The sequence below is a fragment of the Dasypus novemcinctus genome, chromosome 2 (assembly GCF_030445035.2).
Source record: "Dasypus novemcinctus isolate mDasNov1 chromosome 2, mDasNov1.1.hap2, whole genome shotgun sequence".
NCBI lineage: Eukaryota > Metazoa > Chordata > Mammalia > Cingulata > Dasypodidae > Dasypus > Dasypus novemcinctus.
In genome coordinates, this window is record NC_080674.1 from 143,658,809 (window position 1) to 143,684,184 (window position 25,376).

Consider the following 25,376-nt stretch of genomic DNA (forward strand, 5'->3'; position numbering starts at 1 on the left):
TCCCCGCTGTTGTTTGCTCTCTGTGTCCATTCACTGTGTATTCTTCTGTGACCGCTTCTATCCTTATCAGTGGCACTGGGAATCTGTGTTTCTTTTTGTTGCATCATCTTGTTGTGTCAGCTCTCTGTGTGTGTGGCACCATTCTTAGCCAGGCTGCACTTTCTTTCACACTGGGCCTTGTGTGTGGGGCTCCCCTACACGAGGGACACCCCTGTGTAGCAGGGCACTCTTTGCGTGCATCAGCACTGCACATGGGCCAGCTCCACATGGGTTAAGGAGGCCCAGGGTTTGAACCGTGGACCTCCCATGTGGTAGGCAGACACCCTATCCACTGGGCCAGGTCCACTTCCCTGTGAATATTTTTGAAGTTAAGTTAGTATCAAAGCAAACAAGACTGTTATAGATTTAGGATGTTAAATTTAAGCCCCATGGCAACTATAAAGAAAATACTGGAGAATACGCAAGCTCATAGAGATAGAAATTAGAGTACATTTGCCAGAGGTGGGAGGGGCGGGGGAAATGAGTCAATGCATAATGGATGTAGGGTTTCTGCTTGGGGAGATGGGAAAGTTTTAGTAATGGAAGGTGGTGAGGGTGCTGCAACGTAGTGAATGTGATTAATCCCACTGAATGATAAGCTGGGAGTGGTTGAGATGGGAATGTCTATATTTATATTGTATATATGTTCCCACATTTTTTTAAAAAAGCAACTAAAGAGACAATGACAATTAAAGGAAATACATAATCCTGGATGGGACTTAAAAAGGAAGGCGAAAAGGCTCAAAAGGACATAATTGGGACATATGAAAAATTGGAATATGGATGGTAAGCTTTATATCAATATAAAATTTCTTGAAATTCATAACTGCACTTAAGATGGATGCATAAGTGAATATCTTGTTCTAAGGAAATGTACATGGCAGTATTAAATGTTTTGAGGAGTATGGTGTACACAACCTGTACTCAAGTATTCAGAAAATGGATTCATAGATGGATAGATAGATGGATTGATCGGATGATAAGGCAATTGTGACAAAATGTTTAAACTGGTGAATCTGGGTATCTGGGGGGATAGTGCTTTGTTGGAGTTCTCTGTATATGGTTTGTATTATTTTTGTAACTTGGTTTTGTTTGAAAGTATTTAAATATAAAAGATACCATGTACATCAAATACAGTCTATTAATCACATTTGTAAAATAAGAGAGGAACATGATATTAATGAAATACTGTACCCTTTGGATGACAAATGAAATTCTCTGGGCACAGAAGTTTTGTGAAAGCCCTGAAACTGTATTCTTTTGCTTTTCTCTGACTGGGGATTCTGCCCGATGAACTATCTGCCTCAGGCTCAGCAGGACCCCTTCCCACGGCAGCCTCCTTTCCCCCCGGATACCTCATGAAGGTCCTACTGTCACCAGGCCTGTGCACAGTTAGGTCAGGACTTGGAACATTGGAATGAAATACACAAAAACAAAATCCCACAGCTCTGGAAGCAGGCTTCCCAGCAGAATCCCATAACATTTGCCCTCAGCTTTTCCACACTTCCTGAGAATTCTTTGAGCTGCATGGTCATTGGGGGCAGAATTTTCAAAAATTTTGTTCCAAGATCCTTCTCTACTCTGACTCAGTGCTAGGTGCCATCTAGAACCTAAAAGAAAGGACAAGGTAGAGCACTTGCCTGCAATGTTTTTTTTAATTAAAGATTTATTTTTATCTATTCCCCCCACCCCCTCGTTGTTTGCACTCGCTGTCTGCTCTCGTGTCCTTTCACTGTGTGCCCTCTGTGTCTGCTCGTCTTCTCTTTAGGAGGCACTGGGAGGGGAGCCTGGGACCTCCCATGTGGGAGACAGGCACTCAGTTACTTGAGTCACCTCTACTCCTGCTTTGTTGTCTCTCTTATTCTGTTTCCTCTTTGTGTCTCCTTGCTGCATCATACTTGCTGTGTCAGCTTGCCACACCAGCCCCTTGCGCCGGCTTGCTATGTTGTTTATCCTCTCCAGGAGGCACTGGGAACCAAACCTGGGACCTCCCACATGGTAGGCGGGGGCTCAATCACTTGAGACACTTCCACATCCCCTTAATGTTCTTTTTTTTTTAATCCCCCCCCACCGCTTTTTGAGTGCTGTCTGCTCTCTGTGTCCATTCACTGTGCATTCTTCTGTGTCTGTATTTATTTATTTATTTCCCCTTCCCAGTATCTGCAGGCCGCACGACTCTCCGCAGCATGCTTGCAGGCCAGGCAGCCCTCCATAGATGGGAGCCCAGGCGCTTCCCCCTTAATGTTCTTTTTTTTTTTTTTTTTAGATTTATTTATTTATTTAATTTCCCCCCCTCCCCTGGTTGTCTGTTCTTGGTGTCTATTTGCTGCGTCTTGTCTCTTTGTCCGCTTCTGTTGTCGTCAGCGGCGGGAAGTGTGGGCGGCGCCATTCCTGGGCAGGCTGCTCTTTCTTTTCACGCTGGGTGGCTCTCCTCACGGGCGCACTCCTTGCGCGTGGGGCTGCCCCACGCGGGGGACACCCTTGCGTGGCACGGCACTCCTTGCGCGCATCAGCACTGCGCATGGCCAGCTCCACACGGCTCAAGGAGGCCCGGGGTTTGAACCGCGGACCTCCCATGTGGTAGACGGACGCCCTAACCACTGGGCCAAAGTCCGTTTCCCACCCCTTAATGTTCTTTTGAAGATAGTTGAGCAGAGGAGACAAACATATCCACATCCATTATAGGATTTTGTTTGGTACCTGGCATCGAGCAAGGGGTATGGACAGCTGTATCCCAGGTCAGAAGAAGGAAAGAAGAATGTCACCTGGGGCAGTGGAGGAAGACTTTCTGGGGAAGCAGGACTTGAGCAGAAGCCTAAGTAATGAGGGACTGGGGTTAAATGGGAAGGCATCCCCTGTGATGGTCCTGACAGCAGATGGCATTCCTCTAGTTTCCAGGACAGGCAGTCCCGAGGGATAGTCCTTGGGAGCCAGGCAGCTGGCTGGGATGCACACTCTCCCTCTATGTGGAGCTGCCCAGGAGGTGCCAGGGACTGGACCTGGGCTTCCCTCCCCTGACAGTGGCCAGCAATGTGCATGTCACAGCCTGTGGTAGTGTGGGGTGGGATGGGGTACGGTAAAAGGCTGGGGCTTCTCTCAAAGCCATTTTGCTTAGCAAACATACCACTTTTACTTCGCTAATTTTCTCAATCTGTAACATGCAATCTCAAATTTTTAAGATACTTTTGTTATATGAAATTATATTGATATGTAAGAGAGACTTTGGCAATTTCTAATTTGGGGGGAGCTGATGGAAATACAGTTCAGGGGCCAAAGTCTACCGCCAAGCCACCTCCCTAGTTCCAACATTGAAATGGCTGTATCTCCCTCTGTGTCTAAAGAGCACCAATGACCCAGGAGGGGCAACCTAACGGGAAGGACGTCAGAGTGGGGCAGATGTGCTGACATCTTGCTAACCCTGCTGCTTCTGTTTTCAGCCCCAATGTGTGTGCTGTGCAGAAGGTCATTGGCACCAACAAGAAGTACTTCACCAACTGTAAGCAGTGGTATCAGAGGAAAATCTGTGGCAAACCAACGTGAGTATCCGCAACCCCCCAAGACCACCAGCCGCTAAGGAGGCTGTGCTGTGTGTGTGCTGGCTGCTGGCACCCCAGGCCTGGGCCAGGCTCTACAAGGTCAGGCTGCCCAAGAGCTGTGAAGACACGAGTGCAAACACGTCAGGGAACTGTGTGCTTGGGAGTGGCATTTTTTTTTAACTCTTGAGAAAACAAGTTTGAACATTATGTTCTTTTATTTATTTTTTTTTAGATTTAAAAAAAATTTTTTAAAGATACATAGATCATAAAAAATGTCACATCAAAAAATTTAAGAGGATCCCATATATACTGCCACTACCCAACCCCCACCCCCACGTTCCTCCCACATGGCTAAACTCGTTCATCAGTGTGGCACATTCATTGCATTTGATGAATACATTTTGGAGCGCTGCCACACAGCATGGATTATAGTTTACATTGTAGTTTACACTCTCCTAGTCCATTAAGTGGGTTATGGCAGTATATATAACATCCTGCATCTGTCCCTGCAACTGTAAGTCCCAAAAATTCAGGACAACTGTAAGTCCCAAAAATGCCCCCATATCACACCTCTTCTTCCCACTCCCTGCTCTCAGCAATTCCCATGATTTTTGTTGCTGTTTTTTTTTTTGAGTGGCTTTTTTTGTAAACTGGCCAATTTTGTTTTGCATTTCTAATGCTGCTGAAAAGATTTGGATACATTTTTAAGGCATTTTAAGGCAGGTTAGGGGTTGCAAGAAGCATGAAATGTAGCATGTGTTTGTATGTGTGTGTGTGTGTGTTTCTCAATCCTTATTAAATGATATAAATATTCAGTGGAGAAATCACTAACATGTGAGTCTGGGAAAGAAAGCCCATTGGTGAACTTACACTGAAAAATACCTGAGTCTTAATATAGACAAACCAAAAAGATGGAGAGAACCTAGAACATAGTCTGAGTCTGCCTTCTTAATTAGGAATGTAGACTCAGACTGCGTATGAACTCAGACTGCCTGGTTCAGACCCTGTTGCTGCCATTTAACCTGGACAAATGGCTTCACCTTAGGAACCCTCAATTGCCTCATCTGTGAGATGGAAATAACAATAGGACCTACCTTACAGGGTTGTTGGGGGGATTATATGAAATAATGCGTAAAAAGCTGAATATGGTGCCTGGTATATAGTAAGTGCTTGATAAATGCTAGCTGCTATTATTATTATCCCAGAATTTGAAAATCTAGGACACATCAACAGAATTGAGAGTGCCAATAGGGCGTGGAGCAGTGTGGCTCTAGATGGACTTGTTGGTACTTCTGTCAGCATGGAGGGACACAGCATTCAGCCCCATCTGACTGCACAGCTGCCTGGTGCAAATAGCAGTGTGCATGTTCCAGCAGAAACTTTTAGAATTCCAGGAAACCTAATCTGTTTTAGCACCAATTGTCAACATATTTCAAAGCTGGTTGTCTCCTGCAGACAGGAAGATGTGTTGTGGGAAACCTCCTGAGCCCTTTGTGAGCCTGATCTTGCTCTTGTCTGCACAATATGAGAATTAAGAGACTTCCACGCCACTGTCTTGAACTCTCTCCAATACTGGGGATATTGAAATGTATTGCTTGTGGAGTTGTCTTTGAGCAGACATCTCCAACTTAAAAACCAACTGAAGGAAGGGAAAACACTCTTTTCTTAAGATATGCATGGAAATTAATACCCCAATTTGTGACCCTGATTATGTTAGGCAATTAGCAATCCTAGTATAAAGCAAAAGACATTAGGAATCTTCGCAGAGCTGGGGAAAGACCAGAAATTCCCTGGTTGAGGGCAGTGACATTACGACTGGCTCTCTGCTTGATGGAGGGCCCAGCCTCAACTCTAAATATTGTGTAAGCTAGGAAGATGCACCTCCCAGGTTCAATGAGTAAACACTCAGCAATAATTCTTGCTGGTGAGAGAAATAGAGATTATGTATATTCTATCCTTCCATGGTACCCAAGTTAAAAACCAACAAACACCCTTTAGTACTGTTTGATTTTTTTCCAGGTACATATATCATCTATTCAAACAAACAGTTAATTAATTAATAAACACACAAAGCCAAGCCCCACATAACTGCTTCTTGTAAAGTGACCAAAGTGCTTCTGCCATTTCAGATCCTTGGGTTTGAAAAAGCTCAGACTTTTTGTTAGTTCAGGTTTCCTTAAAGTGGGACCCAATGGTGATGGCAAGCTGGCAATGAAGTGGCATTTGCCATCCTGATTCTGGGTGCCCTTTGTGTTGAAACATTTGCCTGCCCAGTTAACAGTAGTTTGATAATATTCCCCAGAAACGTCCAGGCTGACACTGCTGTCAATGATGAGTTGCCTCAACCCATTGGCTCTTGTCACCTACGTCTTTCTCCATCCATAGATCAGAACAAGGCACAAGCATTGTAGCTGTGTGTTGGCAAATGGTTCCTGCTGGCTGTGTCTACCCCTCTGGGAGTGTGGTGATGTGATGGTGCAGCACCCTCACACCAGTGGGTGCAGAGGGGAGCCCAGGCACTGGGAGAAGGAAGATGGGTGGGGTGTGGGTAGAGAAAGGTTTAGTGTGGAAACAAGCCAAGCCCAATGCCCAATCCAGCTGTTGACTTGATCTTACAGTGCCAGAATCCAGTGCTTTCGTTTGGCTATTGCTTTGGGGCTTCAAAAAGAGGAAGTGGGAATAGGAAAACATGAATTGATATAAAACTTCATGATCCAGGACAAGAGTTCCTTCCTGGAACATCACGTGCAGTATCAGGAAGGTGGAGCTGGCGTGGAAAGAATCCAGAGGACTCAGATAGAGAAAGAAGAAGTGGTTAAACTCATCTCTGTTGCCCAGAGAGAGCTGAGTAAGAGCAGCCTAGCAAGCAGTTCACATGAGAGAGCTGCCACCTGACCACCACGTGGTCAGAATTTAGTGCTTTGGGTGGTCAGGAAAGGGAGGGGAGAGATCTGTGCTAGTCAGAGCCAACATCATCCTGGTGAAAATGGGTTTCTGCATGCCTTTATTGGGTGAGGAACACACTGGGAAGAGTGGAGCATGGTGGTCATTGGAGCATTGGGCAAACATGAGTAATAGGAATTTTCTTAGCAAGACCCTGGAGGAGAGGCTGGAGCAGAGGTGTGTGAGAGGATGAAAGAGTACAAAGTGTCATGGGGTAAGGGGAAGGCAGAGATCATCCAGGGGCCCAAGACCAGAGAGAAAACCTGAACTGGAAAGCAGACAAGGGACACTAGGACAGGGAGTGAAGCATTTGCAAGCCAGGTCACACAGAGACAAGCCCAGTGAGAAAGGATCCTGGAGTCATTTGTCTGCTGCCACAAGGCCTTGAACTCCACCTTCAAGGAGAGAAGAGGATTGCCACATTCAGCACTGACATGATTAGGTTAGGCTACCTTATTAACCCTGCAGCTTCAGAAGATAACTTTTCTGCATTTCTCAAAAGAGAAGAACCTAAGTCTTTAGTGCTATGTGCTGAGCCCAACATATGGATCTTATTATAGGATGTGCTTACAAATGGGCCTGTAATTAGTGACGAGTGAATTTTATTATTTGGAAATTCACTTTAGCTATGATTTCCGATCCTGAAAAGTACCAGAATGATGCAATGGCTAATCAAACAAATGGGCTTAAGAAGGAGCCAATATCCCACTCTATGATTTCAGGACCCCATCTGATTAGTAACCATAAAAATTTTACTTGCAGCAATTTGAGCAATGGTGCAGGAAATTGTGACCAGGAAGCCTTGCTGCCTCTCGACAGACCACTTTTGTGTGAATCTTGCTGAGAGTAAGACCTATTTAAAGGCCATCTTGGAGGTGACATCATGGGGACATAATAGTCTATAGCAGGAGCTCAGACATCATAAATGTGGCAAAGGGAGGGCCATGCTGGAGTGAGAATGTAGGGGTAGCATCAGACCATTCCAAAAACCTTGAAAGTGTTTCATGAGCAACATATTGCACTATATGACTTGGATGGAGTCAAGATGAAAGAGGCAGACACTCCCATTTCTCTAGGAGCAAGCATTGCTTTGCCAAGGGGTGAAATAGTAATACTTCAGCACTGTGTTAAAGGTTAGAGATTTAACTTGTATCAAAGTCAGCTGTTGTTGAACTGGGCTTTTCCACCTGCTGGCAGGGCTATTTCCAGTAGATCTCACTCTGGGCTGGGCACCCAGAGACATCTGAAGTGAACAGCAACAAAGAAGAGCCATCCTTTCCCCTCCTTTCCCACATCCCACAACCCTGGTCCTAAGAAGAAATAAAAGAGGCTGATAAGAAGTCGGCTGTCCCCAGTGCCCATACCAGCACCTCCCTCCCTGTTGCATATTCACTGTGCAACCATCCAGGATAACTGAGATGAGACATATAGGGATTCACCAAACCCTCTGTTGGCAGTGCTTCCTGAAGGTTCTCATTCCGCTACACCCCAAGAAGTTTGCTTAGGTGACATAGAGGTTGGTTCTTTCAACTACTTACATGAACCCCTGTACCATCTGGGGTACAGGCGCTATGGTAGGCTGAATAAAGGATGTCCACAAAGATCTTCATAATCCCTGAGCCCATGAGTATGTGACCTTACTTGGCAAAAGGGACTTTGCCAATGTAATTAAGTTAAGGATCTTGGGATAGGGAGATTATCCTGAATTATCCACGTGGGCCCAATGGAATCATAAGGGTTCCTATAAGAGAAAGGGAAGAGTCAGGGTGAGAGAATGAGATGTGACAACAAAAGCTGAAGTTGGAGCTATGATGCAGCCATGAGCCAAGAATTGCAGGCAGCCTTTAGAAGTTAAAGGCAAGGAATGGATTTTTCCCTAGAATGTTTAGAAGAAATGCAACTTTTGATTTTAGCCCCACAAGACCAATTTCAGTCCTCTAATCTCCAGGACAGCAACATAATAAATTGCAGGGTTTTGTTTGTTTGTTCATTTGTTTGTTTGTTTGTTTTTAAGAGATACTGGGGATTGAACCCAGGACCTTGTACATGGGAAGCAGGTGCTCAACCACTGAGCTACATTCACTTCCCATTTGTATTGTTTTAAGCACTAAATTTGTGGTTACTTGTAATAGCAGAAATGGGGAAAAAATATAGACCCGAACTATTGATGTGTTATAAGGATTTATTTATTGCAGTGTGATTTGATCAGTGGTTTCAGGCAGGACATTCCTTTTATTGAAGTTATTAACCTAACTTCGATTTGAAAGTTTATACCTGGAGTTCTTTATGAGAAGCTCAACAACTGAGCACTTCATAAATATCAACATTCTGCTAAGTGCTTCTTATCTGTTAATTCGTGCGATTCTCATGATCACCCTGTGAGATCATATGGTTTACAGAAGGGGAGACTGAGCCTCAGAGAGCCTAAGACACCTGCTCAAAGTCATCCAGCTGGTAAGCAGGGAGGTCTGCCCACTCAACTACGCTGCCTTTCAAGGAGTTTCACTCTAGCAGCTTATGTCCACGGCATGGGGAGCAGCCCTGGAGGGCCTGGGTGAACTGCCTGAGATGTCTGTAGCCCCCAAAACCTGTGGTTGTGGCTTCCAGAAACAAAACCTCCTCGAGGTCGGCAGAAGCACCCCCTTTTTTTATTAGAGAAGTTATAGGCTTACAGAAAAATCATGCACAAAGGAGTAAAAATATGGAGTTACCATATACCACCTTATTATTAACAACTTTCATTAGTGTGGTACATTTCTTATAGTTCATGAAAGAACATTTTTATAATTGTACTATTAACTATAGCCCATTGTTTACAGTAGGGCTCACTGTGATGTACAGCCCTATGTTTTGTTTCGTTTTGTTTTTAACTTTCATTCTAGTAGCATTTATACGACCTGAAATTCCCCCTTTTAACTGCATCCACATATGTAATTCAGTGCTGTTAATTACATTCACATTGTTGTGCTACTGTCACCACCATCCGTAACCAAAACTTTATAATCAACCCAAATAGAAACTGTACAATTTAAGCATTAATTCCCTATTCCCTACCCCGAGCCCAGCCCCTGGTAACCTATATCATAGATTATGACTGTGTGAGTTTGCTTGTTCTAATGTTTCATATCAACAAGGTCATGCAATATTTGTCCTTTTGTGTCTGACTTATTTCACTCAACATGATGTCTTCATGGTTCATCCATGAAGTCGTGTGAATCAGAACTTCATTCCTTTTTACTTATGAGCAATATCCGTTATATAGATATAAATACATATAGATATAGATATACCACGTTTTGCTTATCCATTCATCAGTTGGTGGACATGTGGTTTGTCTGCATCTTTTGGCAGTTGTGAATGGTGCTGCTATGAACATCAGTGTACAAATACCTGTTGGAGTCCCTGCTTTCAGTTCTTTTGGGTCTATACCTACAAGTAGGATTGCTAGGTCATACAGTAATCCTATAAGTTGCTTTCTGAGGGACCCCAAATTGTCTTGCACAGTGGCTGCACCATTTTACATTTCCATCAGCAATGAATGAGTGTTCCTATTTCTCCACATCCTCTCCAACACTTGTAATTTTCTGTTGTTATTTTTTTTAATAGCAGTCATTATAGTAGGTTTGACATTGTATTTCATTGTGGTTTTGGTTTGCATTTCCCTGATGGCTAATGATGTTAAGCATCTTTTCATATGCTTTTTGGCCATTTGTAGATCTTCTTTGGAGAGATGGCTACTCAAGTTTTTGCCCATTTTTAAAATGGGTTGTTTGCCTTTTTATTGTTGAGTTGTAGGATTACTTTGTATATTCTGGATATTAAACTCTTATCAGATATGTGGTTCCAAATATTTTCTTCCATTGAGTAGACTGCCTTTTCACTTTTGTGATGAAGTCTTCTGATGCACGAAAGTTTTTAATTTTTAATAGGCCCCATTTTTCTGTTTTTTCTTTTGTTGCTTGTGCTTTGGGTGTAAAGTCTAAGAAACCACTGCCTAACACAAGATCTTGAAGATGCTTCCCTTTATTTTCTTCCAGGAGTTTTAGAGTCCTGGTCCTTATATTTTGATCCATTTTGAATTATTTGTACAAGGTGTGAGATAGGGGTCCTCTTTGATTCTTTTGTATATGGATATCTAATTCTCCCAACACCATTTTTTGAAGAGATTATTCTTTTCCCATTAAGTGGACTTGGCAAACCTTGTAAAAAATCAATTGACTATAGATGTGAGGGTCTATTCTGAACTCGCAATTCAATTCCATTTGTCTGTATATCTATCCTTGTGCCAGTATGGTGCTGATTTAAACTCTGTAACTTTGTAATAAGTTTCAAAGTCAGGAAGTGTGAGTCCTCTGCCTTTGTTCTTCTTTTCAAGATGGTTTTGGCTATTTGGGGACACATAACCTTCCAAATAAATTTGATGATTGGTTTTTCCATTTCTGCAAAGTAGATGGCTAGAAGTTTGATTGGGATTGTGTGGAATCTATAAATCGTTTTGGGTAGAACTGACATCCTAACAATGTTTAGGCTTCCAGAATATGGAATGTCTTTCCGTTTATTAATATTTAGATCTTCTTTGATTTCTTTTAGCAAAGTTTTGTAGTTTTCCATATGTAAGTCCTTTACATCTTTGGTTAAATTTTATTCCTAGATATTTGGTTCTTTTAGTTGTGATTGTAAATTTATTTTTTTCTTGATTTCTTCCTCAGATTGCTCTTTACTGATAAATAGAAACACTACTGCTATTTGTGTGTTGATCTTGTACGCCCACCACTTTGCTAAATTTATTAGCTCTCTTAACTTTGTTGTAGGTTTTTTAGGACTTTCTGTATATAAGGTCATGTCATATTCAAAGAGGGAAAGTTTTACTTCTTCCTTTCAGATTTGGATGCCTTATATTTCTTTTTCTTGCCTCATGCTCTGTCTAGAACTTCCAGTACAATGTTGGATAATAGTAGGGACAGTGGTCATCTTGTCTTGTTTCAAATCTTAGATGGAAAGCTTTCAGTCTTTCGTCATTAAGTATGATATTAGCTATAAGGTTTTTCATATATACCCTTTTTCATGTTGAGGAAGTTAGCTTCTATTCCTTTTTTTTCCTAAGTGTTTTTTTAAACAAGAAACAATGCTGGATTTTGTCAAATGCCTTTTCTGCATCAATTGAGACAATCGTAGTTTTTGCCCTTCATTTTGTTAATGTGGTATATGACATTAATTGGCTTTTTTATGATTTACCTGGGATAAATCCACTTGAACATGGTGTATAATTCTTTGAATGTGCTGTTGGATTTGATTTCCTAGTATTTTGTTGAGAATTTTTGCATCTACATTCGTAAGAGAAATTGGTCTGTACTTTTCTTATAGTATCTTTATCTGGAATTAGTGTTAGGGTGATGCTGGATTCATAGAATAAGTTAGGTAGTGTTCCCTCCGCTTCAATTTTTTGGAAGAGTGTGAGCAAGTCTGGTATTACTTCTTGGAATGTTTAGTAGAAGTCCCCTGTGAAGCTATCTGGTCCTGGGCATTTCTTCGTTGGGAGGTTTTTGATTACTGATTCAGTCTCTTTACTTGTAATTGATCTATTCAGATCTATTTCTTCTGGAGTCAGTGAGGTTGTTTTTTTGTTCCTAGGAATTTTCCATTTCATCTAGGTTGTCTAATTTGTTGGCATACAGTTTTCCATGAAATCTTTTTATGGTCCTTTTATTTCTGTGACGCCAATAGTAATGGCCCTTCTCATTTCTGATTTTATTTATTTGTGTCCTCTCTCTTTTTTTCTTTTTTTTCTCTTTCAGTCTAACTAAAAGTTTGTCAATTTTATTGATCTTTTCAAAGAACCAAATTTTGGGTTGGTAATACTTTCTGTTGTTTTTTGTTATTGTTGTTGTTTTAGTCAATTTCATTTATTTCTGTTCTAGTTCTTGTTATTTCTTTCCTTCTGCTTGCTTTGGCTTTTTTGCTGTTCTTTTTGTTCTTTTGGGTTTTTTGCTGTTTCTTCAGGTGTACAGTTAAGTCTTTGATTTTAGCTCTTTGTTCTTTTTTTAATGTAAGCATTTAGGGCTATAAATTTCCCTCTCAGCTGCCTTTGCTACATCCTGTAAGTTTTGATATGTTGTGTTCTTGTTTTCATTTGTCTCAAGATATTTACTGATTTCCCTTGTGATTTCTTCTTTGACCCATTGATTATTTAAGAGTATGTTCTTTAACTTCCATATATTTGTGGATTTTCCATTTCTCTGCCTGTTATTGATTTCCAGCTTCATTCTATTGGGGTCAGAGAAGATGATTTGGACAAATTCAATCGTTTTATATTTGTTGAGACTTCTTTTGTGACCCAACATGTAGTCTATCCTAGAGAACGAGCCATGTGCATTTGAGAAGAGTGTATATCCTGCTGTTTTGGGGTGCAATGTTCTGTATATGTCTGTTAGGTCTAGTTCAATTATCATATTATTCAAGTTCTGTTTCTTTATTGATCTTATGTCTAGAAATTCTATCTATTGATGAGAGTGGTATATTGAAATCTTCAGCTATTTCTGTAGAGGTGTCTATTTCTCCCTTCAGTGTTGCCAGTGTTTGCCTCATATATTTTGGGGCACCATGGTTAGGTGCATAAATACTTATGATTGTTATTTCTTCTTGGTGGAATGACCCTTTTATTAATATGTAGTGTCCTTCATTGTCCCTTGTAACAACTATTGACATAGTCTATTTCATCCAATACTAGTATAGTTACCCCAGCTCTCTTTTGTTTACTTTTTGCACGGATTATCTTTTTCCATCCTTTCACTTTCAACCTATTTGTGTCTTTGGGTCTAAAATGAGTCTCTTGTAAATAACCTATAGTGAGGTTGTGTTTTTTTAATCTATACTGCCAATCTATGTATTTTGATTGGGGAAATCCATTAACATTCAGTATTATTACTTTGAAGGCAGTATTTACTTCAACCACTTTATTCTTTGATTTTTATATATCATATCTTTTTTCCCTCTCTTTTCCTTTATTGCAGCCTCCTTTTCTGTATTGTTGATCTTTGGTGGTGTACCGGATCCCTTTCTCATTCTGTTTCTGTGTATTTTAAAAATACTTTCGGGGAGTGGATGGTCAAGCGGTTGAGAGCCTGCTTCCCGTGGGAGGTCCTGGATCAGTCTCCAGTGCCTCCTTAAAAAACAAAAAAAAAACCGTGGTTACCCTGGGGTTTGTGTTACACAACCTACATCTATAACCTACTAATTTGAAAAGATACCAACTTCACTTCAATAGCATACATGTTCTCTGCTCCATGTCTTTCTGTTTCCCCTCTTTATGTTGTTTTGTCCCACATTACCTCTTTATATTTTGTGAGTCTACTATTAGGAAATATGACTTTTTCTTATTCAGTTGTACTCTGACTCTTATTGGAATTAAAGAGTAGAGTTATATATTGAGGCTACGATACTATTGGATTTTGCATTTATCCATTTAGTTATTTTACTGAAGATTTTCACTTCTTCACGCTGCTCTAAGCCCCTCTCTCCTGTCTTTTCCTTCCAACCTGCTTTTTGCTTACACATTGTCTTCTTAATATCCTTTAGCTCTATGTCCATCATTCGTTCACTTCTATCCATATTTTCCTTCATCTCCTGGAACTTATTTAGAAGATTTGTTTGAGCTTTTTAAATTAGTTGTTCCAAATTCTGTCTCCTCTGAAGTTTTAATTTGTTGCCCTGCCTGAGCCATATCTACCTGTTTCTTGTAATAGTATGGCTTGTAATTTTTTTGCTCTTGTCTGGACAGCTGATTATTTTGTGCTAACTCTGAAGGTCAGTTTCTCCTCCTTGTCTAGGGTTTCATTGTAGATTGGCTATGTGTTAAGGCTCTACTTTGACATGTGGGCCAACTTATGCTGGACCTTTAGAGTAGCCTGTATTTGTTCAGATTTTCTCAGCTTTTCTGCACCTGATTCTTGCCTTGGATATACAGTACAACTTTTAAGACTGCCTTTTTTGTGCAGTTATTTCACCTCTAGGAGAAAGGTTCCTTTTCCCGGAATCCTGATCTGTTCTACTTCTGTGCAGAATTTTCTCCCCAGTTTCTATGATTTGTTTAAATTCTCTCCCTTGCTCAGTGCCCCTTTTCATTACACTTTCATGTTCTGGGACCTCTCCTGCCTTACAGAGTTCAGTTCCGCCCCTCTCCCCACCCCCTCCTTTTTTTTCTGTGAGGCTTTTCTGCCTCCAGTTTCTTCCCGGTTAGGGCATCCCACTCCAGGGAGCCAAATGGAATCCATCCAGAAAGCTCCGTTTTGCCTTTAGGTGGTCCAGCATATACTGGCTTGGTTGTTTGCACCCCTTGCCAACAGTTCTGCTGCGACCTCTTTTTCCCCTGGGGGCACTTTGTATGTGGCACTCTTCAGCTGTGTTCCACCCTCCATCTCTGCGGTCTGGGGTCCCTGTGCATGAATATGCACAGATTTCTAACTTGCTACTGTGACCAGTCAGTAGTCTGCATCCACGGCAGGGAGGATCCCAGGCCGTACTGCCTTTGTGTGACTCTTAAGCTGTGGGGGGACTAAGTGAGGGGGAAGGATCCAGACTGGCGGGTCCCACTTGTAGATCTCCGACCTGCTTTTGGTGTTTTGTTTTGTTTCCTTTGATTCAGCATTTATCGAGTCCTTCTCCGGTCCCTTTCATTCTCCAGAGTTCCAAACAGTTCGGATTTGTCCTTTTATGAGTTGATTATGAGGGGAGACTTTTCAGGGGGTGTCTTACATTGCCATGCTGATGACGTCACTGCCAAGAGAGTAGGAGCCCCTTTTTAGGGTCTGCAGAAGCCCCAGAGTCACCAACTTTCCTCTTCCAGTGGTCATTCTGATCCCCTTCTCCAAGGGGGCTGCCCAACATCCCTAGTCTGATGGAGGACATTGCATCTGGGGAGACACAGTCAGCATCCAGGAGTCCCCCAAATGTTCTCATTCACAGCACACAACTTGCCTGAAACTTTTAAGAACATTGTCTAAATTGTCAGTGCTCATCACTAACCAGACTCTGAACCCTGATGTATCTGTTTGGAGGTAGCCTCGAGATTAAAAGCAAGCCTGGAGAGCCTAAAGAATCTGAGTTGCTGCATTTCCAAGGTCAGGAGTGCAGAAAATCAACCGCTCCAGGCAGGCAGCCCATAGGGCATGTCAAATGTCTAGACCATGTAGGTCTGTGTTTGCTCTGCGATTCTGCTTGGAAACCACCACACACTGAATAGTTTACCTTCTGTCACAGGAGACTGGCTCTCAGGCTCCATTCCTGGCCCCATCTATTTCTCAGAGTCTAGTTAATCCCTATGCATTTACAGCCACAGAGGCCAGCCAAAACCGGGCAATGCATTTGAGAGAGAGTGATTGTTTTAACTTATTATATTAACTTCTTGGAAAATAATTTTCAGGAGTGAAACACCGATACTTCCTCTTTATCCAGTCATGAATAAAAATGTTAGAGGAGAATGGAGGAGAGCTCCCTGAACCATCTTTATTCTTAGATCTTGGATTAGGATTTTCACTTTGCCCCTTCTAAATCCCTTCTAAATCCCTTCTAAATCAAGCATCTACCCTCACTTTGTCTCTCAAATTGCTCTTTTGACCCGTGCAGCTGGAACAAGATAATTAGTGTCTCACTGCCCACTGTCCTAAAGGGAAAGCTTTTTCTTTTTTTTTTTTTTATTAATTTTTTATTTTCAAAGAAGCTTTAGAGTACATAAATGTTACAGTAAAAATATAGGTGATTCTCTTATACCCCACCTTCTCCCCCTCCCACACTTTCCCCCATTAACGACATCCTTCATTAGTATGGTACATTAGTTACAATCGATAAACACATATTTAAGCATTGCTACTAACCATGAACTATAGTTTACATTATAGTTTACAGTTTGCACCACACAATTTTATACGTTTTGGCAAAATGCATAATAGCCTGTATCTGCCATTGCAATGTCGTACAGGACAGGAATGATTTTATGACCTGAGGCTTTTATTACTAGACTGTGTCTGGTCAAAGAGAAGCCAAGAGCCTTTAATCAGAAGAGCTTTTGTTGATGAGATTAGAATCGGAGATCAAATAATTGGTCCTTTCTGAGCAGGGATGCCTAGGAATTGGTGGGACACAGATGGGTGGGTCTCCATGACTTCCATCCTTTCCTTCATTCATCCTTGAATGATAGCATCAGTCCCACAGCTCTGCAATTAACCCTGTATTGCCCCTTGGACTCAGAGCCCAGGTTGAGCTAGAGTGGACTGAGAAGAGATAGAGGTGGGGTGGGGACCGTTGGAACTGCCAATCCATATTTGTTTGGTCAAGATCATCTCAATAAGTTATCTTCTTAGTTTGTAATTTGCTCTCTGCTTCTCTGGGGCCTTGCAGGCTTGTTTTAAGAAGGACCGGTTTTTTGGGAACAGTTGGGAGCAGGTAAACCACCAGCTTTGGAACTGTTAACCCGCAAGGCATGCCACACATAGGCTAGAAGGTATGGCTTACACTTGTGTACTTAGAGAGTTGTGCCCGTGTCCATGGAAGTGAACACAGGCACCCTGGGAAAGAAACTAAGCTTCGGATGCCTTGATCCAATCCCACCACGTGACCCTAGCCAAAGAGCACTGATATTTATCAGAGAAGGCCTGCATGGCTGTCCCCAGATCCTGTAGATTCAAGGCTTGGCACTCTCCCTAGGTTTAGCTTGGAAAGCTGGTAGACAGTCTCCATCCAGCTGCCCACAACTGTCCCAGGCATCCAACTGTTGGGATGGATCATCCAGGAGAAAAGTGAAAGTGGTTCTCCTTCAGAATTCTTTGTCAGAGTGTTTCTCTATTCCCTAGAAATAGGTCCATTGACTGGAATCATGAAATATGAGTTTGGAAGGAAACTTAGTGATCATCTAGTTTAACTTTACCCCATTTTATACATCAGAATCCCAGGACCCAGAGAAAGAAAGTTATTTTCATGGTCACCCTGCTAGTTAGTGATAGATCACAGACTAGGTCTCCTCATTCTAGTGCTGTTTCTATTACACCATGCTGCTTTTGAAAAGTTGTGTATCAATCAAATCTTACTTTATTTATTTATTTATTTTGGGAACAACTGACCATCCAATCTTTTATTGTATCTCACCCCCTTTCCTTCTGGTGTATACAGAAAATAGTTATATATATACAAATGCAAGAATCACAATGATCCCTGTATTAGGGTTCTCTAGGGAAACAGAATCAACAGGAGATATCTGTCAATAGTATGAGATTTTTTTTTTTACATTCTTTTTTTTCTTCATTTCCTTTTAAATGTTACATTTAAAATGTTACATTTAAATGTTACATATACCCCCCACCCCCCTCACCCCACTCCTCCCACATCAACAACCCCTTCCATCATCGAGGCACATTCACTGCACAGGCACATTCACTGGCATATCACCTTGGAGCACTGCTGCACCACATGGACAGTGGTCTACATTGTAGTCTACACTCTCCCCCAGTCCACCCAGTGGGCCATGGTAGGACACACAATGTCCAGCATCTGTCCCTACAGCACCACCCAGGACAACTCCAAGTCCTGAAATGCCCCCACATCGTATCTCTTCTTCCTTCTCCCTAACATCAGCAGCCACCATGGCCACTTTCTCCACATCAATACAATTTCTTCCATTACTAATCACAATAATTCCCCAGCAGAACACCAGTGAGTCCACTCAAATCCATACTCTATTCCTCCATCCTGTGGACCTGGGATGGCTATGTCCAGTCTCCCTCTACATCAAGAGGGGGCTTAGCTTCCATGTGGATGATGGATGCAATTCTCCTGCTTGCAGCTGTAGGCACTCTTGGCTCCCTGGTGTGGTGGTTGACCCTCTTCACCTCCCTGTTAGCAGGTCAGGGTAAGACCAATAAACCAGAGGGTAGGGGTTGCAAGTCTGCTGAGGCTCAGGGCCTGGCTGTCACATAGACAGTCCAGAGATTCAGGTCTCCTAAGTATGCACCAACCCCAATACCAACCACAGGTCCAGTAAAAGTAACAGAAGAGGAATGTGTAGAAAAGTCATACCTGAGTCCAACTCCATCACACTCAGGAACACAAACTCCAAAGTAGGCCAACTGAGATGGCATTGAACTCCAGAGTCATCTGCTATGACCATAGAACCCGTGGGTCTCTGTAGCCCTTAGGAGAACCAGTACCTGGGTTTCTATCTACTTTGGCTGTCTTTGGGACCCTGCTGAGGCATGCGTAAGCGTTACCCCTCTGATGACCTCCTGGCTCTTCTTTGGAGGCTTATAGCCATATAAACTCATTTGTCCTTTCCATTTCCCCCTTTTATTCAAGGTCAAAAAGCAGTTTTTAACACCTGATATTACATGTAGGCTGAGATATTCTGCTGATCTGAGTTGACCCTTTTATTCAAGGTCTTTTTCTAGTTACATCATCAGCTCGTGCTTGGTAGTAATCCCTTGGTGCCAGGGAGTCATGTCCCACGCTGGGGGGAAGGTAATGCATTTACAAATCTTACTTTAGTTGCAGAAGATGGCTTTAGTTTCTCAAGATAAAACTGTGAGCTGGTCAAGGTCATCCCTGAGGCCACCAGCCTGATTAGCCCTTATAAGGACAGGGGTGAAAGATTAGAAAGGAATAGGATGGAATAAGGGACAGAAAAGTAGGGGAAAGAAGGCAGGCAGATGGGGAGGGCAGGGCAAAGAAGGATGTGCATAGCTTATCACCCTTCAGCCATTTCTTGGGCGGGGGAGGGGTCCATTCTGGCAGAGGGACACATTCAGTTCCGTGGCAGCCTGAGAATCCTGGCTGATCTGTATCTGAAATACCCCTCCAGATAACACATGAGTCAGGCTCTTCCTCCCATGACTACCTAAGGTTTCCCCAAGAGGACTTCAATTGGATTAACGAGAGTACAATGTGCTCGGCTCACAGAAAGCACACTCCAGCTCTCCGCCACACATAGTTCCTCTTGATTTGCCAGCCTCTCTTCTGGTGATGTCATTAAGCATCCTATGAGAGTCCCACGGTGAGCAGTTCAGTGGTAAAATGATATAAGTAAAGTCTCAATTCTCTCCTGTCCCAAAGGTCATATCTATGTATAAGCTAAGAAGGAGAAGGGCATGGTTGCTTGCACCTGGCTCTGGGGCTGCCAAGGAGTGGCTGTGCTCACACTGCAGATGCCGGGATGGCCTTTGGTGGAGCTTTGGGGGTTCATTTTTAAGCAAGTCTTTCTTAGGTATATGTTTTAAGGACACTTACTTCTCACAGTGTTATTTGAAGTGGTCAGTCTTTTGGGCTCTCCTAGGACATTGTGTTGGCTGAGGCTATGTTTTCAGACCTTCAGAGGTGGTAAATGATTCCCCATAGTAAATGTGTTGTGATGTACTGGTTCCAGTTAGGAAAGGAGAAAGCTTTTGGTCTTTGTATTAGTCAGCCAAAAAGGCACTGATGCAAAATACCAGAAATTGGTTGGTTTTTATAAAGCGTATTTATTCGGGGTAGGAGCTTACAGATACCAGGCCATAAAGCATAAGTTACTTCCCTCACCAAAGTCTATTTGGAGCAAGATGGCTGCCAACATCTGCGAGGGTTCAGGCTTCCTGGGTTTCTCCCTTCCAGGGTCTTGCTTCTCTCTGGGTTAAGGGTTCCTCTCTTCCTGGTGCTGGCTTCTTCCTGGGCTCAGGGTTCCTCTCTTCCTGGGGCTGGCTTCTCTTTCCTCTCTGAGCTTACTTCTCAGGGCTCCAGCTTAAGGCTTCAGCATCAAACTCCAACATCAAAACTCAACATCAAAAACCCTCAACTCTGTCCTTTGCTCTGCCTTTTATCTGTGAGTCCCTACCCAGCAAGGGGTGGGAACTCAATGCCCTAATGATGTGGCCCAATCAAAGCCCTAATCATAACTTAATGACACTCAGGTACAGACCAGATTACAAACATAATCCAATATCTATTTTTGGAATTCATAACCATATCAAACTGCTACAATCTTCCTAATCAAATGGTTTTGATGTTTAAAACCATACTGCCAGTCTTGTTTTTATCCAAATGCAAAAAAAACAATTCCACAAACTGGCAATATTGATGCCTCCTCAAAGGACAATGGAATTGCTGAGGGATCGGGTGGTTGAGGAAGATATAATCCTGTGGATATTTTAAATTTTGCAATTAAATAAAGCTACTTATGTGATTTTCCTGATTCAAAAAAATTTAGCTAAAGAGATGCAAAAAAATAAAGTATTTTGATAGGAGCTTTGTTTATATATATATTTTTAAAGGAATTCAATCCTTTTTTTTAAAGCTTTATTTTTTATTTGTTTCCCTAACCCCCCCCCCCAGTTGTCTGCTCTCTGTGTCCATTCACTGTATGTTCTTTCTGTGAACGCTTCTATCCTTGTCAGCGACACCAGGAATCTGTGTTTCTTTTTGTTGCGTCATCTTGCTGTGTCAGCTCTCCGTGTATGCGGCACCATTCCTGGGCAGGCTGCACTTTCTTTTACACTGGGCAGCTCTCCTTATGGGGCACACTTCTTGCGCGTGGGGCTCCCCTACGCTGGGACACCCCTGCATGGCAGGGCACTCCTTGCATGCATCAGCACTGTGCATGGGCCAGCTCAACACAGGTCAAGGAGGCCTGGGGTTTGAACCTCGGACCTCCCATGTGGTAGGCAGAGGCCCTATCCATTGGGCCAAGTCCGCCTCCCTATTTTTAAAGTTTTAAAGTTCGTAAAGACTGGGAAAAATGTCATGATCAGATATATACTGCACTTCTTCTTGATCATTAAATCAGAAGACTAGAAAGGACATGAGAGATTTAATTCAATGACTACCTTACCGTACATACATGCACCTTACAGATGGGGAAACTAAGTCCCAGAGAAGAGAAGGGACTGGCTGTGGAAGTCACAGCTGGTTAGTAGCAGACCCAGAGCTAGAACTACTGTTCCAGGGCTCCTTCTACTGCTCCCATCTGCCCCTCATGAGCATTAACCATTGGATTTTCTGTGAATCATTTCGAAGGTAAATTGTTGGTGAGTTATGTTTTCTAATCGCACCATTGGACATGCTGCTACAGCTCTCCCACTATTCCCCAGTTGGTCTGCTGTAGGTGCTGGCAACCTCCAGGAACATTCTACAAAGCTGATGAGGAATGACAAGTTCCTGGCCCCTGAAGGGCACAAATATGGCTTAGCTCATGAGCTCCCATGACAGCACGGCATTCCACCTGACATCCTCTACCTCAGTTATGGAGGCGATTCTTCCTGGAGTGGGACAAAATGAAATGTGTGGAGGAAGCATAGCCCTGCCTAATACACACGTCTCTGTGTCTCATTGCAGAATCATCAGCTATGAGTGCTGTCCTGGATATGAAAAGGTCCCAGGAGAGAAGGGCTGTCCGGCAGGTGAATAAACCAGGCCTTGCCTGGTAGTGCGGATGGAGAGGTGGGAGAGAGAAGCACCCATGTAAAAGGCAGCAAAGTCTGAACAGGGTCTGTGGAAAGAGGGTGTATTGACATTCTCCCCAAGTGCTCACTGACCTACAAGTTCTGTCTGAGGAGCAGAGGAATGGAACCTAGGAACAATGAGTTCCATCCTGTCCAAGCTGACCTCCTTAACAAGCTGGTAGAACAGACCAGAATTCTGACCTGCCTTTGTTCTTCTTGCCACATGCAGCCTCCCTGGCCTTCCCTCTGGCTTGGAGTGATTCTAAATGCATCCAAGAGGATTGGCCTCTTGACCAATCCTGATTCTGATCAGCCCTGCTAAGGAGCAGATGGGATAGGCTGGGTCTCGGGCTGGGGTTGGACTGTGTCTGAACTTGGCCCCCTGGATCTCCATGGGGAGGAGAGCAGCAGGCTGGGTGGGCTTGCCCAGGGTCAACAAAGGACAGCTGGGCCAAAGACAGAGTAGCATCTGCAAGTTTTATCACTGCCTTGCATTTAGTTCCACACACCACCAGGGATTGTGCAGAGGAGTTTTGTCTTGTTTTGTTTTCTTCACTTTTAAATAGTTGCTATTTTAATGTTTAAGAATGTGAGACTGAGACTTCAAAAGGGGTGGCAGTTTGGTTGGTGCCAGGGTCATGGGGGGTGTGCTAAGCATGTTACTGACTAAACTGGAGGCTGGGTGGGGGCGATGGAGTGGACAGAGGTGGTGGCCGTAGAGGGGAGTTTACCCTCTAAAGTGAACCTCCTTCTTACTCTCTGAGGACAAGATCCTTCTAAACTTCAGGCTACTTTCACCAAATCAAGTTTTATTGTTTGCAAATATGCAAAATACCTCAAAGATTTGTAAAGGTCTTCATTCTAGTAGAAGCCATTAGGGAACCAGTTTCAATAACTAGATAAATGTATAGGACTAGTTTATAATAAGTATATGTTTCTGAAACATGCCTCCACATATTATCTAATTGTCTAAGAAGCAAAGCTTCTCTCTGTTGCCATCCGAGTGATTAAAAATTACCAATCAGTTGAATTCAAGAAGAGAGATTGTTTCAAGAAGCACACAACAAGATTTGTGTTCCCCAGCAACAGGCTATCTCCAGCAAAGAAGGGAGGGTGTGGCCTGGTTGGGCAGGACCCCAGAAACCCATTCTTCCTTGTGTCCTCTGCTCCTGCAGCCCTACCGCTCTCAAATGTTTACGATACCCTGGGAGTTGTTGGATCGACCACCACCCAGCTGTACACAGACCGCACAGAGAAGCTAAGGCCTGAGATGGAAGGGCCCGGCAGCTTCACCATCTTCGCCCCTAGCAACGAGGCCTGGGCTTCCTTGCCAGCTGTGAGATGATGTCCTTCTGCCCAGGGGACTCTTACAGGGGACTGCCTTACTTCCAGGAGGTTGGGGTGGGCTGGTGGACTAAAGAGTGGGATTCTGCAGCGGTCCACTGATTTCCTGTTTCTGAAAATTCTTTCCTTAACCTCTCCAATAAAGCCATGAAACTTGAGCTAAAATATACCTCACCAGGTTGCTTCCAATACCCTATCAGTCCACTTGGACAGACAGACCTTGGTGCTAAGGAGGAATCCTTGCAGATGGAGGGCTGCCATCCCTGTAACTTGAAAACATTTCCCAGGATAGCAAGGCCCCACTCCAGAGCTTGAATATGGGGTCTGCAATCACCTGACTGTCATACTGTCCTTCCTTCCAGGAAGTACTGGACTCCCTTGTGAGCAACGTCAACATAGAGCTACTCAATGCCCTTCGTTACCACATGGTCAACAGGCGGGTGCTGACTGATGAGCTGAAACATGGCATGGCCCTCACCTCCATGTATCAGAATTCAGACATCCAAATCCACCACTATCCCAATGGGGTAAGAGAATGCCCAGTTACACAGCATTGTCCCTTGCCCACAATGTGCCCACTCCTGGCCCCATGTGTGGGCTGGTTTGAGGAGTCTTGTCCTGTGGTAGAGAGAAGCTGCAGACAACCACCAGCCTCCTTGCACCTGCTTCTCCTTAGACCCTTCATTTCTGCATCTTGTAGGATCCACATTCTGCTGCAGTGTTTGAAAAACACTGGTAATGCTGTTTTTCCCTCCTGGTACTTAAAGACCATGCCTCTGTGGTATTAACTGTTCATGCTTGCTTCCTCCCTGGGCAGATCGTAACTGTCAACTGTGCTCGGCTGCTGAAAGCTGACCACCATGCCACCAACGGTGTGGTGCACCTCATTGACAAGGTCATCTCCACTATCTCCAACAACATCCAGCAGATTATCGAGCTTGAGGACACCTTCGAGACCCTTCGGGTGAGGGACGGCCCTTGGTGGAAGACCAAGCTGGAGACACACTGCCTTCCGGAGGGCCCTGGCAGGAGTAGAGGATGTCTCTTGTGGGGAGACAGGGGCAGGTTTCCCTAAATGTCCATAAACATGGAGAATCCACTAATCAAACATTCAGCTGGCCTACAAGGAAACATCATCTCCTGTGAAATCCCCCCTGCCTATCTTCTCCTTTGTAAAACGTTCCCTTTTCTTGGCTCCTCCTCCTCAGTGGGTTGTGGCTGCAGCAGGGTGAGTCCTTTCTTGCAGTCCTTTGAATCCTGAGCTGCCTGGATCTACTCCATGGGATTTAGAGGTGGGAGGGCCCCTTCTTCCAGAACAGGGATTGAAGAAATGTTGGCCAGGTTGCACGATGGTTCTAGACCACATGTCCCTACCATGGGACCTCTGCTCCAGCCATACCCATGTTTCTTCAGCCTCCAGATCAGCAGAGAGGCCACTGATGTGGACACAGGAGTCTGGATTTGATTTCTGGCCTAGCTCTGACTGCTCTGTGGACACTGGAATATTGTTCCTTCCTCCCTGCCCAGCAAGCATTTGTCTTACAACTGTAGTGGCAAGAAGACGTTCCTCTTGGCAACAGCTGCTCAGAAGGAAGTGAGCACAGGCTGCCCTGTCAGGGTTTTTGTCCTGATTCAAGGAGAACTTCCTGACCACAAACATGCCAAGTGAGAATGGGGTGGCTCCTCCCCTGGAGATCTCCAACACACAAGGACAAACACCCATGGGCTGGCTAGCATTGATGTGGCCCATCAATTGATTGGATTGTGGGGAATGGCACTTAACAGGCTCCAGAGGGCCCTGGGGACTTTGGCTCTCTAAGCTCTTCCTCCCTTGCATTTCTTCTGGGTCACTCAAAGGTTAGGGGTCTGTGAGAGAATGATGCTCCTAAGAAGTTGGCAGCACAAATATTAATTAAAAGTAGTTGATTCCCATTGAGTAACTTCCTCTTACTGTTTAAATTTGGCAAATACCACCCCCTTCCTTCCTTCCTTCCTGCCTTCCTGCCTTTCCTTTGACCCTCCCTAATTCCCATCTTTCCTTCTTCCAACACATACTTATTAAGCA

At 43.6% G+C, this 25,376-nt stretch overlaps 1 protein-coding gene across 1 annotated transcript in view; it reads left to right on the forward strand.

Moving 5' to 3' along the window:
* The window catches only part of TGFBI (transforming growth factor beta induced), a 46,075-nt gene that overhangs the window by 6,368 nt on the left and 14,331 nt on the right, over positions 1-25,376 (forward strand). Inside the window, exons 2-6 of the mRNA XM_058279100.2 lie at positions 3,477-3,575; positions 21,861-21,925; positions 23,143-23,303; positions 23,674-23,838; positions 24,129-24,275. Of these exons, the coding sequence (XP_058135083.1) occupies positions 3,477-3,575; positions 21,861-21,925; positions 23,143-23,303; positions 23,674-23,838; positions 24,129-24,275 (637 nt within the window). The remainder of the gene's footprint in view (positions 1-3,476; positions 3,576-21,860; positions 21,926-23,142; positions 23,304-23,673; positions 23,839-24,128; positions 24,276-25,376) is intronic.